Genomic DNA, 14,995 nt, shown 5'->3' on the forward strand with positions numbered 1-14,995 from the left:
CAGTTTCCGATGTTATGTTTTGTTTGGAATTTTGTGCCAACCTTATTGTTTCCACCTCTCAGTCTTTCACACTTTTTTCATGGAAAATGAAAAATGGAGATGTCAGAGAAGAGGATAGCACAGAAAATGAAAAGATAGAAGAACGATGAAACTCCTATAAGGGCTGTGAAGGATCAGTGACGAAAGGCAAGAGGGAAGCTAGTGCTAAGGATCTTTATTAGATTTCAAGAAATGCCTCTAGGATAGGATTTCCTTTCAAAATACCTGTTCAGAGAGCAGACCCCTGCTCCAAGAAGGGAGTGGATTCTCTGGCAGAGTGACCATTTTCAATGTATCAAAGATCATAGATATCTGGCCGGAAACTTTTAGCCTCATAGCCTCATGTTCTTTTGGAAATGCAGTTGTATGATCCTAATGTAAAGTAACTGGCTCCCCACTGCTGACGACAGCGAGTGTCATGCACTATCCAAATGGCTATCTCACCAGTGTTTGATCCGCTGCACAGCACTTAAAGTGTGTTCAAATAGCCTGATCTGGCCTATTCTGAACAGTACTATAGATTTCTTGAGCAACAATATAGTTTGCAATTTGTTAATGCAGGGATCAGCAGGGAGGCTGTAGAAAACACTTTGCAGGGATCAAATGCAATACATGCTAAGGACTCAGCTTCCTAAGAATCCCTCATAAAATGTGAAGACCAGGAATAGTCAGCTTAGGATATGAAAAGACAAAGAGAAGCGAGGAAGAAACAAACAGGCAACAAAAGAAAAAGACAAATGAGACTCAGTATCTCATTGCAGACTCATAGGCCTTCTAAGCCCCATCTCAGATTAGAGGGAAAAAGGTCAAACAAGAGGAATGGCTGTGGTTAAGATCAGAAAAACAGGGATGGAAGACAGAAAAACATTACAGGGGAATAAACGAATGACAGAATAGAGGATAAAGATTTGGACTTTAGGAAAGTCATGCTGTACAGAACAGTAAAATACCTATTGAAATTTTACAAAAATTTTCTGACAACTGAGACATGTCCCATACCTTACCGAGATAAAGATGAAACAAAAAGAGTGGAGAAACTGCATTTTTAAAGTGTAAGTATAATGCAAATAGAAAGCGTTCACAGACAAAACTCCATATAATGCAGAAAATACATGGAATTAACTAACTCACCGCTCTTGACATTAAGTACGTGATGTTTATCCAAAGACCATCCTCCTAAATTTGAAGGATCTAGTTCAAATCCTTGCAGCAGTGCTGTCCTCTTCTCCCATAAAATGAGACTGGGGCAAGTCTCATATTCAAAACCCACAGAAACTGAAATAAAATAAAATAAAATACAATTTAATATACTTGCTGAACAAACACTGAATTAAATGTCCAGAGCACAGTCAAATCGTTCAGCATTCCAGTTCCCCAGCCCACTCAAGAAGATGGAATGATTACATTCCTCTCTTTTATTCTACAATATTAAATTCAGATCTTCCGCTAGACACAAATTTGAAACTTCATTCACATGTACTCTGCAGGGATCTGATCACTTCTCTTTGAATAGCTGGCATTGGGAAGTGACTGGTTTGGTGAGAGATGAGTGAGAAATACAATTTTTAAAATGTAATAAAATTATTCTATCAGATAACAGGACAAGATCAAACTCTTAATTTGCCAGATGTTCACAGCATTTTTTTTAGTATGTTCATTTTACATACCATATAGCAAGGAGCAGTGAAAAGTTTGTGCGCTTTTAAGCACACGCACACTGTAAGCACTACTCAGGAAAGAAACACCTTATGAAATAACGTAAGAAAGAAAAGCTATGGCAAAGATGATTTTAGAAAATATAGAAAAGAAGTAAGATTTTAAAAGTAAGTTTTTCTTTCCACACTGGCACAGCTCTGATGGTGATTTTTGGCCTTGTATGGAAATTGTTCTGATATTCAAATGAAAACGAAAACTTAAAAATATTATGATGGTCACTCTTTTTGCCACCCACTGGAACCAAGCGAACTAAAAACAGCTATAGAGCTACAAGATTGAACAGCATTAGAAAACCACCATTTTCATTTCAAATGTATTATACCACAAGAGGCTACAATAACAGCATGCATGAAAATCCAAATGCACTGAAGAATGCCAGCCAGTCCAGCATGAGGTTCATTAGTTAACTGAATGAAAATAGAAACATAGTGATGGACTAGGTTTCACCTAAATTCCTGTGGCCAGTTTTCCCCATTGTCTGGTCTAAACCTTCTAAGTCAGCTACCGATCAGGAAACACAGGCATGTTGATGGAGTTTAGACCCTCTGAATGTGATCTTTAACGTGTATAAAAGACATAATACAAAGATAAATTGTGTCAGGAAGACAAGAACTGTTTGGTCTATATTTGCTTCTCCATAAGAAATCTTTGCACTTTTCTTACTAAGAATTACAGGTGTTATTTGGAAAGTTTTGGAGCTTGTATATGCTGACTTACCTACAGCATCTGACAACCCATAAACCTTCTGACCATATGCATCTGTTTTGTCCCAGATAAATGTATATGCCAAGTTGGGAGATGCCTGAAATGATTTTTGAAACAGATGCCCTTCTACTGCTACCATCAAATGAACTTTGATTAGATTCAGCGGCACAAGTGACTGAGTCATGGCAATCTTAAGTAAGGATTTGTATCCAGCAGTACGGGAACTCAGGTAGTTGAGCTTTATACTAGAGCCAGGGATCTCAATTTCTTCATGAAGAACCTGAACAGGAAAAAGATCAAACATTTTACATTAGTGATTCATTATTTTGTTTAGACTAAAATAGCCTTGTATATTCTTATGAACTTATGACTTTCTACTACTGGGAGTGGTTATCCTCAAATCAGTGCAGTGATGCAGTTCAGCTGCCATTTCTGAACAAATAATTATTTGGCATCTGTGTACACTCCTTTTTAATAGCCCACTGCTGGCAAAAGGGCAAAGAAGTACAGAGTTCTACTGCAAGTCATATGCAAGGGGAACATAAGAAATGCAGTCACAGAAACCTGCCACTTCCACTAACAGTATAAAGTAAAGACTAACTGAATAAACTAGTGAAACAATAGTACCAGTACAGTTTTCCTTTGTCCTAGAAAACAGCCTGTGGTTAGCAGCACACACCAAGCCTTTGCAAAAATCTCTTGAAACACCTCAGCTGTCAACTAAAATAGAGAGATATACTTGATATATTCCATGATAATGAGAAGAAGCAAGGGAGTCAACAATGAACTGGGGTGTCTGGGTGACATAAACCTAGGATATCTCCTGCAGACCTCATTAGAAAACCTGGTATCTGTCAGAATGAATGCAACTCTACAGAGGGATTTGCTACGGCAATTCCAGGGGACAAATGGTGACTCTGTGGTAAGTGCTCGGGTCAGCACTAGCATCTGACCACTGATTTCTATATCCTTTTCACTCACGCTGTTCTTACCTGGGTTTCTGGTACGATGGGATTCCGGCCAGGAGCATCACTGAAGAAAGTTGAAAGTGGTGATGAAATAATGACTGGATCAGGACGGACAAAACCACTTAGATCGCAGCTGGGAATGGAGTTCTCCTCTGTCTTCATCACAAGTGTGTCCATGGCATAGAAGCTATTCCACGGCAACCATACTGTCCTTTCCTGACTCATAAATGGGGCCCGTTCAAAGTGCAAGGTTAGGGATGCTCCGCCATTTGCAACCAAGTCAAACCTAGAAAAATGTGGGCTTTAGAAGTGACAAGACTGAATAATTCCAGTAATAGCATTCCTGGCTAATGAAACAGATATATAGGTATACCTATAGCAATAGTTATATTTCAAGTGTCGTGCTTCAAATGATCAGTAATGGGATTTGAACCTCTGGCAATTAGACAACTGAAATCCAGCCAAGACAAGCAATGATTTGAAGTCACCCAGACAAACCTTGTTCCTGTATATTATAAAATCTGCATTAAATAATTAAAAATTACTCTACCACCAAACCACCATTATATATAAAACCAGCAAAGAAGCCAAGTTCATACTGAGCTGGACACTGAATTCCCCCTTTCCTAAAAGATGCTGTCCATCAAGCACAGAATGGGAGGCATGACAGTAAGAGAATACTAATGAAAAGTGTTGCTGTTTGTGTTCTATGAATAAGATAAGAATTCCCGTCCCCAGGAAAACTGATTATCATTTTCCAGAGAGATCAGATATTTAATCCCAGTCCCCTGCATAATCATAGCAGTAACGTGGCAATGCGCAGGCATTTTGAAATCTGGCCTAAATGAGTAAAATACTTCTAGGCTGTTCTCACAAGAGAAGTAGGTATCAGTTGTTTCATGTAAATGCTGGCAAATTAACAAATTACTCAATGATTTCAATAATCTACTCAGATCTAAATACAGTTCAGCTCACTGTTTACTGTAGTATTAAACCACTGAAATCAACAACATTATACTTTTATGATACAGAATAATATTCTAGGAAATGTGAAAACGAAATACTCCCTGTAGTTCAGTTGACTCATATTAATTATTTCGATTCAATTGTTTGCATGCAAGATCAAGATAAAATGGCAAATGTTTACAATGCATGTGTCACAGATATACTGTTTTAGTTACCATAGCCAGTAAACTAGATAAACCATGTCACATTGATTTTTGTTTATCTGAATTTGTGTGCATATCAAATCAGCTGATACAAGGAGGAAAAAGCACTTTTTTGCACAGCAGGAAATTGTCTAAATATATTCAATTAGAATCTTTTGATTACATTCTACCCTGAAGAAACTCAAAAGATAGTGGATCTTCAAAAGGAAAGAAAGGCAGAAGGGAACTTTTAACAAAATATACTATTCTATAATGATGCTATTTATTTTTTTTTTCCTAGCAGTGTTAGCCTGCCTTGCATTTTAAAATAAAATATCTCTGGTCTCAGCTGGATATTACTGTAGTCCACAAATGTTTTCATAGATACAGAGCAATTTATTTGAAAGGAGTCTGCCTGCTAACACATTATTATCAGAAGTCAGCCTTTTCATATTTACTTGCAGTTAGTATTCAAAATGCCATGTGAAAAATTACTTCTGTGTTTACTTAATAGCTCTTTGCCCTGGGAGGAATGCAATGCAGGATACCACATGGTTCCATTAGATCACACCATCTGTTAATCAGCAAAGATACTACATATGAAATAGGTACTCAATGAAGCAAGCAAACTCACGTGCCATCCTGACGAGTGATGGTGTAGCCATACTTTGGATACTTGACAAATGACACGTTGACCCCAACTAGAGGAGTTCCATCTGTAGTCACCACTTGGCCTCTTATAAGAGATACAAGACTGAAAGAGAACGATAATGAAAGGTATTAAAGTTAGTTACAAAAGCAAAGTGGCGTTGTTTATAAACTGAGTAGCGGAACACATGTGCCTCATTTACCCTAAATCCAATTTACTCCAAAGATTGTTAGAATCCTGAAGATACCAGCTCCCTCTATATACTTAAATCAAGAAACTGCTTATCTATGCAGTGAAGTGTGTGTATACAGAATGGGAGTTAGTGCCTTCCTTGTCTAATGAGGCTTTGTCTCATTGTTTAACAAGGCTTTGCAGAGTAGAAAGCTACCCCACATTCAGCCAAGCCAGAACTATGACCCTGAAGTCCCACTGAAATAATGATTGAACACTGCTCAAAAACCTCCCTGGGCACAACAGCGTGTCTGTGGATGCCTAATACAATTGAAAAATATGGTGTTATGCCATACCTCTTTTTTCATACAACTAGTTTTCCAAATTAAGGTTCGCATTCCTTCATCTTAGGGAGCGACTGGTGTTTGTACACTGCGTTTTGTCCTGATTTGTAACCCTTGCTTTTCACTTTGTCAACAGGAGAAAGGATTTGGTTTTAAGGCCAGCCTTATGCACAGATAAAATAAAGGGTTTTCTCGGCCAAGAGGTTAAGCGACTCTGCTTAACCTAAAGGAGATGAAGACTGGTTATTCCTGTAAGAGGCACAGTCAGTCTTTCTCTCTTTTGAGAGTGCTTTGCTGCTGCTAAGTGCACAGCGGGCGGAAATCGCTGCTGCCCGCCTGGCTGCGTTCTCAGCCTCCTGAGCAGTGGAAGCAGCGAGCCCCGCTTCTCCCCGCTCGGCTGCTCTCCGCACGGCCAGTCTGTTCCTGCCCCTCTCCTCTCAGCAGCGAGCCCGCTTCTCCCCGCTCGCTCGGCTGCTCTCCGCACGGCCAGTCTGTTCCTGCCCCTCTCCTCTCCCAGCTGGAGCGGAGGCTCCATCCCCTTCCACCTTCCCTCTACCCTGAGAGGAGCAGATTGGTGACTGGGGGAAGCTGCACGGTAAAAGGGAGATGGAAAAGGAGAAGCTCCGTGCAGATACTTTCCATTTCTACATTGGAAACGGGAAGAAAGGAGCAGGTGATCTTGGGAAATGGGGAGACAGTTCATCCCACTGCAAGCCATAATCTCAGGGATCACAAATTGAATTTTGCTGTAGTCCTAGGCGAAGAGATTTCTATTTCAGCACTTCGTGCTTCTAGCATCTCATCTGTAGCTATAGAGAGCGCCAGCAAAGGAGAAGCCCCGTTTCTGAACCCACTGTGTGCAGGCAGGATTTCAGGCGCACCCACAGACACAGCACCCTGACACCACAGCGTCCCACGGTCCGAGCAGCGGGACACGGGCATGAAACGCAGCTGTGTTTTGCCCCAAAGTGACAAAATGCAGCTGAAGTGTGGGAGGGCTATAACGCTTGCATTATCCCCTATGCTCGTCTTTCTACAGTGACGTACATATCAGAGAACATCTGTTTCCATTAGTAATACCAGAGGTTGTTTTCAGGTCTTTTCTGTTAATTCTGAAATGTTCCAGGTGCTGTGATGTAAATTTCTAACGGTATTATACTGGCTATTTAACAACTACTTCCTCGTATTTTTATTCCAAACAAAGTATTTTCCTCAATATTACATCAAAAATAAAGTAATTAATGAAAATGAGCCATTTCTGTTACTTTCCTGTTAGAACTTTCAACTATTTCTTGACCCTCCAGGTCGAATTTTAATTCCTGAAATCAACATTTTGTAACAGAATATAGAATTTAATAGAAATCGATACTTGTTGAGAAAATCTACTTGGGAATACATTGGACCAAGAGAATTGTCTTGGCATTATTCAATTTGCTTGAATTATTTTATGTTACAAACGCACAGAAATAGGTGTGGGAAGATAGTCACTCAAGCTTCTATAAGGGAGCAGTGCAGAAAGAAGATTTAGACAGAAATCACATGGCAGAAGAGAACTACTAATGTTCATGACAATTTTTTCTACCTTCAATTTTATTTTTTCAGGAAATAATTGAGTCAGAACATTTTGGCCAATAATCTTCCTTTTTATTTCTAAAATGCCAAAATATGGAACACAACGGATATTAGAATTTGTAGCTAAAATCTGGATTTATGAGAAATAATACGTAGACTAATAGTCACACATAGGACAACCTATTTTTTTGGTAATCTTTTAAAAATGTAACGGACAAATTAAGCTGATACATTAAGTCCTTTTTCTTACCACTGAATTTAAATGTGTAAAACCACGTCGCTATTTTTTTTCCCCTGAAAACTTCACTTCATCTTGTTTCTGCATAGAAACAATCAGGGAGATCTAAATAATTTTGCAATCAATAAATTTTGTTATTTATTGCTTTAGAAGGGTAAGAAAGAACTTCTTTTTCTTATACTAATACTGGAAAAAAGTCATAACCACTATTTTGTCCCACTTTTTCATATCTTTCAATGGACTGAGATGTTGAGCTAAGAAAAGAGAGAAGCCATTATCTTTCATGGTAGCTACTTCTCGAGACTATGTTCAGTATACATTGAACTTGGAGTCTAACTCTGTGGCACTTTTTAAAAGTAAAAAACTTTAGTTTTAAAACTTTCAATTTGACACTATCCATTAGATTTGCCTAAAATTGGTACCAAAAATAACAGCTGAGCTGTAGAATTCTCAAAAGCACCTTCACAACTTGGAGGCTAAGGCCGATTTTAAAATGTCATTAATATGCCATTTGCAAAGATACGTTAAAATACGCAATGTACTTCAGATGAATAGAACAGAACTAAGACTCCTGCCACCAGGAACCCTAGGAAACATATTTTTAGAAAAAAAATCTCAAATTTCAAATGAGATTTTTTCAAAGGAGCCTCAGGACTGAAGTGCCCAGCTCCCGCTTAGTCTAGAGCTCCAATTCTTAGACTGTTTTGAAGACTCCAACCCATATCCCTACATAAACAGCCTGATTATTTCTAATATGATTTCTCATATTTCTTGGATGGCGCAAGAATGTCTGCATATCACTATACTCGTCTAGAAATTTGGCATGAAAATCACCCGCTTTTGTAAAATACTTCAAGACTTAGGAATACAGTGTGGGATCGTGTTAGTAACAGCTGAACACTGTGAGATGATAGTGGAATACAGATACAGGGAATACTCTAATTTTCATCCTGGGTGGCCTAATGAGGCAACTGCTCAAGCACTGGTTAGCATACAATATGTAACAGGAAACTGCTTGCTCTTCTTCACTCAAGGAAATTTTGCTGACTAACATATATAGAGCAGCATGTACCAACCAGCCTGTGGATTACATGCTTTTTATGCTGTAGCCTGTATTCGTTTTTGGACAAATTCTTCAGACTCATGAATTAGTAAGCTTCTCTCTTGTTTTGTTTTCCTTTTCATGCAACACTGCAGAAAATTGCAAGATTTCCCTCATTTTATTTTTCCAGGGCTGATGAGAAAAAAAAAAAAATCACATCAAATTTAGATGAAAACTGAACAATTTTCTTCCATTTTTCCAAACAACTTCATATGTGTACGCATAGAGTATTTTATAGACTAGAATAAAGTCTATATTATATAGAACAGGATGCAACAGAGCTTTTCTAATAGAATATAGAAATTATTGTGCTATTTGAGCATCATAGGAATGAAAGCAATGGGGACCTGCCTGGTGTATCCAGAAACATTAGGATCCTCCTTTTACAGACAAATATTTAGTGACTTGCTCTACATCACCAGTAAGCCTATAATGAAATCCTGACTGAAAAAACAGTTTCCTGTAATGAAGTCCAATGTTTTGGGCGTTATCTCAAATGAAGTTCATTCTTCAGTTTTAACTTTGGCAATATGAACATAATTAACATGTTCATCAATTTCTTAGCATCGTTCCATGAAGACATATTTAAATAATATTGATAAATAGTAACACCACTCTTCTCGTAAGCATCCAATGGCATTAAATATCAATTAATGACATGCTGGCTTTTAGATTAATTATAAATATATAATTAATAATCATAGGGAAAACAGACATAAAAAAAGAAATCCAAGAAGAAAATGAAAATCTACTCAGATGTATTAATGATGCAAGGAAAACAGCAAGTAAAACAGTTTTATGTAAGGAATAAATAATAAAACTCCCTATGTTAATGTCTTTTAAAAATAATCTGAAACGTTATTCTATTATTGAAACTTAGGTTAACAGCAGTAAATAAAATGCAACTTTTTTCTAACTGGAAAATAGTTTGCGTTTTCACTGGTTCTAGATTGCAGTCTTAATAAAAGATAAACCTCAGAAGCTCCTACTCAGTGGAAGGAACCTTCTTCTAGGTCATGCTAAAATGCTAATAAAACTCAGTGTTATAAAACAAAGGCCACATCATAAAGTGCAACAGAGTGCCCTCAGTTGGAATGATGCCTGAAACGGAAACACATCAAGCCCCTGAAAGCAGCATCGCATGCTAAAACATGAAAAAAGTCTCCGGGAGAAATTTTCCCCTGCAATGCAACTGCACAGATACAGCGTCATATTTATAGCTGCTACCTGCTGTTGAAGGGATTTTCTCCTGGGATGATATGAGTGCTGTCCTTCCCCACCAAGAGCTTGATTCGATCATAGAATGACTTCACAGCAGGTGAACCAGAATGGCTCTGTTGTATGATGTCAAGAGGATCACGTGAACCCCGGCACAGCAGGCTATTTTGACAAGTAGACTGGAGGCAGCAGTCTGGGTCTAGGCAGTCAACCAAGCCATCTGAAAGGTAAGAACCATCAAGATTCAGCTCGCTGCACAGTGCTATCAAGCAATAATATCTAATGGACATCTAAAGGCAGTGGGAAAAAAAATGTTAATCTTACTCTTCATAACATCTCTACGCCACAAAACTGGTAAGTGAACCAATAACGCAATGAGGATGAGACTTTCTCAAGTACACCGGTTAAACGCCATTACCGCTACAATTAATCTACACCAGTGTTAGATGAGAATCAATCCCAAAGAAATCTGTTAAGGGTTGAAATTAGGAAGAAGGAATAGTGGAAGGAGTACAGGATTTTTTTCTTAGCTTTTTTGTTTGTTTGTTTTGTGGTTTGTTTTTGTTTTGTTTGTTTGTTTTTTTAATCTTTCCAACTTTTTGTTTTACAAAGTTTTTAAATTTCCTTGCTGGGCTATAAGAGTCTTGGGAATTATGCTGTTTAATTTCATTTGTTCCAGAGATATGAGAGAAGGAGATGGGGCTGACAGAGTAAGTTACCTTTACCTAAGTAAAATAAAAATTACATTGTACCCATTTTGGCAACTAATAGGGAAGTACTACTGCAACCCCCAACTCCCACAAATGTCTGAATCAGAACTTGCTCACATGCTTGGACAAGGAAGGATCAGTCACAAAGCTGGTGGGTTCAGTCATCATATTATCTATTAGGTTGTCCATCAAGAATATTTCTTAAGAAGTACTTGTTAAGAAAACCAGAATTTAAACACCAGAAATCAAAATGGAATCCTTAATGGGGAGACTGATCTGTACACTTACATAAATCACAACTGACTATTTTTAGCACATACAGTAACAACTTTTAGCATCATCCTTTCCTTTGGTATCGTAATTTAACTGAAATATGTTCTCTCAATGGAATTCTACTGTAATTTAGAAATTAATAACCATTGACTTTAAAATATTACCACCTCTAACAACTTAGAAACATTTCTTCATCTACTCTGGCAAGAATCAGGCATTCAAACTGCTTAGGTGTGTAAACTTTCAGAGACTCCCAAAGGCATATTAATCTGATTTTTGAATTCAAATATCACCTGGGCATATACTGAATAGCATACACAAGATAGAATGTTCCAGTAGGTTAGCTGACAAAAGTACCTTAGACTGAGATCATGACTCATGTATTTTTAAGATTTTCAAATGCACAACAGACCAGCATTACCCTTCACAGTCATAATTGGAAAGGCAACAACAACAAAAGACAAACCAACCCAAACCGAAATCTAAAACTATAAAAGGCTTTCTTATTTTACGATTAGCCTTGTATTTCCAACAGATTGTGTGTGCCTGAAATGACTGTTTCTGATCTAAAATCAAAATTGCCAAGGTATGCTGACAATGCTTTGTTCACCCCCTAAGGAAATTTAAGTTAGACAAACTACCTTGTTGCGAGAGCTATACATTGCTTTAAGGTCAGTCGCCTAGTCACATTAAGAGCTCCATTGATCTTGAAATCCTTTCCAATGTGGCGGTAGGAATTTTCTTTTTTTACTAGACTCCATTTTCCACCCAGTTTATATAATCACTGTGAGGACACCTTTAGCTTCAGATTATAACTCAAGGCAGTTTTCCTATTAAGCTCTGAGAACTTTTTCTCAGCGTTCTGCGTTCTTTCTCGGTTTGTGACACCTCTACAGCTATGAACTTAAAGCTGCCCACTGTTTAGTCTGCTTAGTTCTTTTATTCAGATAACCACTGGTCAAGTGAATCCTATCATCATATTCGAAATAACAGAGGCAAAACACAGGATATAAATTTCTCCCTTTGACAAATTTACATTTACCTGTTCAAGCTGCATCATATTTTTGCTATACCTGTTATTAGCGGTGAGCACATGTTACGTCTGTAATGACCTCATCATGCAGCAGATTATGGGATGCTGTGACCGAACACTCCTGATGACACCATGAACTTTCAATTGGCATATCAATCTCTCAGCATCCTGTCAGTCATGCGAATCACATCTTTATGCTCGCAAGCCCCTTGGATATAGTCTGACATTGCAATCTTCAGTAAATTACCCTGTCACTGCCAATCTCACCGTTATCTCACAAACAATCAAGCAGGCAATCAAACTGCTCTGAATTGCCAGTTCAGGACCTGGGAGGCTAGAAACATCTCCGTTCAGTACCAGAGAGAAACCTCTGTATGATTCCTTTCATGTAGGAAGGTTTTACGCAGTGATGTGAATTCAGATTTGCACACTTTCAGATGCTTACATGAATATTTAGAAAAAGACAGGCATATACTGTAACATAAATATACACACGATTTACTTGTTTGCAACATTATTACTTATAATATATGGCTATATTCCCCCATACTAATTTATGCCCAGATGGCAAGATTTGGGAGTTAGGATAGTTTTACCTTATGCCAACTAGTTGATCCAGCTTGTTGCAATGGCAGAACTGAGGTACGGATCTGTTCAGCGTGGGCAGCCAGAACCTGGGCACTGCTGTTTGGTGTCAAAGGCTTACACACCGCTATACTGTTTGCATTCACAGTTGCATTGCTGCTATTATTTACCTTGCTGCTCTGAAATCTCTGACTCTATGTATGAAAGAGTATTGATTACTGTCAGAATATATTTGTTTCTAGTTCGTGTTTGCCTAATTTGCTATCCGGATGTATTATCACAGAATGGCTGAGGTCGCCAGGGACGTCTGGAGGTCACCCGGTCCAACCCTCCTGCTCAAGCCAGGCTACCAAAACCCGATTGCCCAGGACCATGCTTCTGAAGGAAGCTGACATCTGACATCTCCAAGGATGGCGATTCCACAGCATCTCTTGGCAACCTGCTCCAGTGCCCAGTCACCCTCGTGATAAAAATGTTTCCCAGCCCACATTTGTGCCTAGGGTTGTTCCTCCGCAGGTGCAGGACCTTGCACTTCATGCGGTTTCTATCAGCCCATTTCTCCAGCCATATTGTACCATTACCTATGAAGTGAAGTAAATTGTTATACAATCATTTAGTTGCATTAGACTCAGTTGATTAAAACAAGGGCTAGAAAAAACGTACCTTCTGTAAGAGAAAACTCTGCCATAAGCATGAATTTTAATTAGAATTCAGTACTTTGTTTTTTAATATATATTTCAGAGCTTGTCGTCTTCCAGATTTCCTTAGGCACACTGAATTATTTATATGGTTAATTCAATGACAAACCCCTCACCGTTAGCTTCACCAAGATATTGCTGCTTTTCATAGAGCACACATCTGAGTTTAAAGTGGCCAGTTAGCAGCTCTCTGAAACTCCGTATGCTAAATGGAAGAGACGGTAGAGGGAGTTAAGATGGTGCTGAACCTCCTCCGACAATTTCAGACCAAAAGAAGTCCGGACTTGGCCTTAACTGAGAAGAAAGAAATAGCAAATTTTGATATGATTTAAACTGGCAGCACAGGATTAGCTCTCCATTGCTGTTCGTGGTTCTTCAGAATTCACAGTTCTTTTCAAAAACAAATCAAGTGACATGGTATTTCTCCTGATGACTTCATTTCTGCTAATGGATACACACATTTCTTGGCTTTCCATGAAGTGTTCTACCAGCTTTTTGGCAGACAACTATACAGCAAAAAGAAAATTTTAAAGTATTACATGTAAGTAAAATAATCTACTTGTGCACGCCATATTTTAAGATGGCTTTATTATCGTGTTCCCCTTGAACATTATTACAAGGCCTAAAAAGCACTCAGTAGAAACAGTGATATAGTTTACTGCTAATGTATTTAGAACCTTCATCATCAGTTTTCCTTCACCACTGAATATATTTTTCGTCACGTTCAGGTGACTGCATTCAGAATTGTGCAACACCTTTCTTTGGAAGGTTGACACTTGAGCTATTGGGTTTTTTTAAATTCCTACGAGTAAATTACCTTTAATTTCCACTCTTCTTCAAATACTTGCAGGTTGTGCTTCAGGTTCAATTCATGATGCACGTTAGAACGAGTCAACTTTGACCTGACATCCAGCTGCTTGAGAAAATGCTTTCTGTACCCAGCAGGGGACAATTTTGTTTCCAAAACAAAACTGCTGAGCACATGCTCAGTAGAGGGCATCCTTACACTTCACTAGCTTCAGGAGCTGGTGACTTTCAGAGCGTAATAATTCCTGGAAATTTTTCTTTTTCCAATAAACATTTCAGACTGATGATTAAAATGGAGGTGGGGAGGGGGGGAACAGCAGCTACTATGAGCCCTGAGGGCAAAAGGGCCTTTGATCACTCTAAGGGCAAATTAGTTAATTTATCATGATCCGATTTTAATTATGTGTAGTATTAATATACCCAAGGTGAAAGAATTAGAGATGCTCTATCAGATTATCAAAAGAGTAGGCCTTCTCTCTGCCAACACAGAAATATTTTAATTGAGCTCTAAAACTGCATGCAGAACCGTTTCCACAGACAGGCTACTCCACAGCCCAGTACATCTTATCACCAGGAAGTTTTAGCTAATATTTAACCCAAATTTTCGATTTTTGTAGCTTGATCTAATTACTGTTAGCTGTATTGGCATACATCATTCAAAACAACTCCTCAGAAGTTCCTGGTGCTAACAAGAGAGAAAATGCTTCTCGTCCTGTTCCAGCCCTATTCCTCAATTAGCCAAACTGGAAAGCCTCTCTGTAAACTGTCAGGATATCCATTATATCACTGGCTTTTATAACAAACTGTGAGCACAACAGTATTTTCTGAACCATAAACCGAAACCAAAGCTGTCTTCCAGGAAAAGCTGGATTGTAAATCCCAAATTGTGGCAAAGCAGAATAAACCTGGCTTCAGTGTAAGCTGGGTGTGCCTCTGAACGCCCCAAAACCTCCCTCATGAGATTTTGAAGTACCCTAGAATATGATATTGGTAGAGCAACAGCTCCACTTCACTTGCCC

General features: G+C 38.5%; 1 protein-coding gene across 1 annotated transcript in view; it reads right to left on the minus strand.

The window, feature by feature from the left end:
* Positions 1-14,995, minus strand: part of TENM2 (teneurin transmembrane protein 2) — a 543,058-nt gene that overhangs the window by 36,846 nt on the left and 491,217 nt on the right. The window contains exons 16-20 of the mRNA XM_009890877.1: positions 9,880-10,090; positions 5,211-5,330; positions 3,453-3,714; positions 2,473-2,740; positions 1,171-1,314 (exon numbers count right to left, since the gene is read on the minus strand). Coding sequence (XP_009889179.1) covers positions 1,171-1,314; positions 2,473-2,740; positions 3,453-3,714; positions 5,211-5,330; positions 9,880-10,090 — 1,005 coding nt within the window. The remainder of the gene's footprint in view (positions 1-1,170; positions 1,315-2,472; positions 2,741-3,452; positions 3,715-5,210; positions 5,331-9,879; positions 10,091-14,995) is intronic.

This window comes from Charadrius vociferus, unplaced genomic scaffold (assembly GCF_000708025.1).
Source record: "Charadrius vociferus isolate BGI_N301 unplaced genomic scaffold, ASM70802v2 scaffold108, whole genome shotgun sequence".
Classification (NCBI taxonomy): domain Eukaryota; kingdom Metazoa; phylum Chordata; class Aves; order Charadriiformes; family Charadriidae; genus Charadrius; species Charadrius vociferus.